Source organism: Neofelis nebulosa, chromosome 4 (assembly GCF_028018385.1).
Source record: "Neofelis nebulosa isolate mNeoNeb1 chromosome 4, mNeoNeb1.pri, whole genome shotgun sequence".
Lineage (NCBI taxonomy): Eukaryota > Metazoa > Chordata > Mammalia > Carnivora > Felidae > Neofelis > Neofelis nebulosa.
In genome coordinates, this window is record NC_080785.1 from 158,910,665 (window position 1) to 158,912,627 (window position 1,963).

The window sequence follows — 1,963 nt, forward strand, 5'->3', positions numbered from 1 at the left end:
TGCTAGAGCCATCCCACTTTATGCAGGACCGAACAATGTGACCTTAATTCCCAAGATTCCCAAACAAGAGGTGAGAGATATAATCCCCCATTTATTCCTTTTCATCCTTCAGCACACGCCCTTGGGATTTTTCGTAGGTTCTCTTCCTCTTTGTAAGACACTCCCCTGTGGTTCTCAAGTGGGGGTGATTTGGCGTCTGTGGGGCATTTGGAGACGTTTTTAATTGTTGCAACTTGCCTGGCAATGTTCCTGGCACCTAGTGTTTAGAGGCCTGAGATACCGCTAAACATCCTACAATACACGGGACAGCCCCACAGCAAGGAATGATCCAGCTCCAAATATCAATAATGCCAAAGTTGAGAAATTCTGCCCTACATCAAAGTCTCTTTCTTCCTGGGGACACTGAGATTTATGACTTAGCCATAATGGAGGACAGTACCCAGGAAGAGAAACCAGCTTAATGGTACGGGAACCAAAAGCTGAAGCATCATAAAAAAATGAGCTGACGTTTGCTTAGGACTTGCCTCTAGCATTCCCTGTGCTGAATAATAGAAATTATTCTATTTAATCCTTCTGTCACCCTTATGAGGCATGCACTGTTATAGGTCCATGGAGAAATTGAGGCACAGGGAGGTTGAGCATTTTTCTCAAGCTCACCGTCTGTTGAAGGGTGGTACCAGCCTTTAAACCCAGTCAGGGAAATTCTAGAGTCCTCACTATTAAGTGCTCTGTTCCATTGCCCTTGATCACACTTGTCCCGGCACAGGGTCATTGTTGTTGCCCCTGGGGGGACAACATGCTACAGAGAAGCTTTCTTAGGGCCCTCTTCATGTCCCTGTTCCTCAGGCTGTAGATGAAGGGGTTCATCATGGGAGTGACCACGGTGTACAGGACTGAGGCGAACGCCCCTGTCTGGGAGGCACGTGTCCAGGTGGAACTGAGGTAGACCCCCAGGCATGTGCCATAGAACAAGGACACCACTGAGAGGTGAGACCCACAGGTGGAGAAAGCTTTATACTTTCCCCCCACTGTTGAGATCCTCAGCACAGAAGAGACAATTCGGGAATAAGAGAAAAGGATCCCAGCGAGAGGAACAAAGCCCATCATGCCTGTCACAATATATAATACAACATTATTGATGAAGGTGTCAGAGCAGGCGAGCTGCAGGACCTCAGGGAGTTCACAGAAATAGTGCGGGATTTCAATTACTGCGCAGAAAGAGAGCCGCAGCATGGTTAAACTCTCAGGAAGGGCCCCCAAAGCGCTGATGAGCCAGGTCAGGGCGAGTAACTGGGCACAAAGCTGAGGGTTCATGATGACCGTGTAGTGCAGGGGGTGACAGACGGCCACAAAGCGGTCATAGGCCATTGCAGTCAGGAGTAAATTGTCCAAAAGTCCAAAAACCGTGAAGAAATACATCTGCGCGATGCAGCCTGCGTAGGTAATCACTTTGCTCTGAGTCTGGATGTTCAGCAGCATCTTCGGGACGGTGGTGGAGGTGAAGCAGATGTCCGAGAAGGACAGGTTGGCCAGGAAGAAGTACATGGGCGTGTGGAGGTGGGAGTGTGAGATGATGGCCAGGAGGATGAGCAGGTTTCCAAAGACAGTGACCAGGTACAAAGACAGGAACAGCCCAAAGAGAACAGACTGAATCTCTGGCTTCTCAGAAAGTCCCAAGAGGAGAAACACTGGAAGCCTTGAGTGGTTTCTTGGCTCCATCTAAAGGAGTGTCTGCTAAGAACACAAGAAGCCTTCAAGACTAAATGGGTAACCAACAGGCATCTCAGAAATGTAATCACCTTTACCTTGAATCCGATATTGAGGACAGAATTATTTACTCAGTGGTCTCTTGTTTTTTGCTTATCAATTTGGGCCTTCCAAAGGCCGCCAAATTCCCCTGCATTGCACCACCAGCTGGGTAACCTACCCGTGAAAACTGACTTTGCACTCAAAGCTGACCTCA

The 1,963-nt window shown here is 48.5% G+C and overlaps 1 protein-coding gene across 1 annotated transcript; it reads right to left on the bottom strand.

Moving 5' to 3' along the window:
* Positions 1-768: 768 nt before the first annotated feature.
* On the bottom strand, positions 769-1,719 carry LOC131508618 (olfactory receptor 7C1-like). The gene has a single exon (XM_058723582.1). It carries the CDS (start codon positions 1,717-1,719, stop codon positions 769-771), a length of 951 nt encoding a protein of 316 aa, XP_058579565.1.
* Between the last annotated feature and the right edge of the window lie 244 nt (positions 1,720-1,963).

Coding starts and splice junctions, on each gene's coding strand:
- LOC131508618 (XM_058723582.1), bottom strand. CDS start 1,719: ATGGAGCCAAGAAACCACTCAAGGCTTCCAGTGTTTCTCCTCTTGGGA.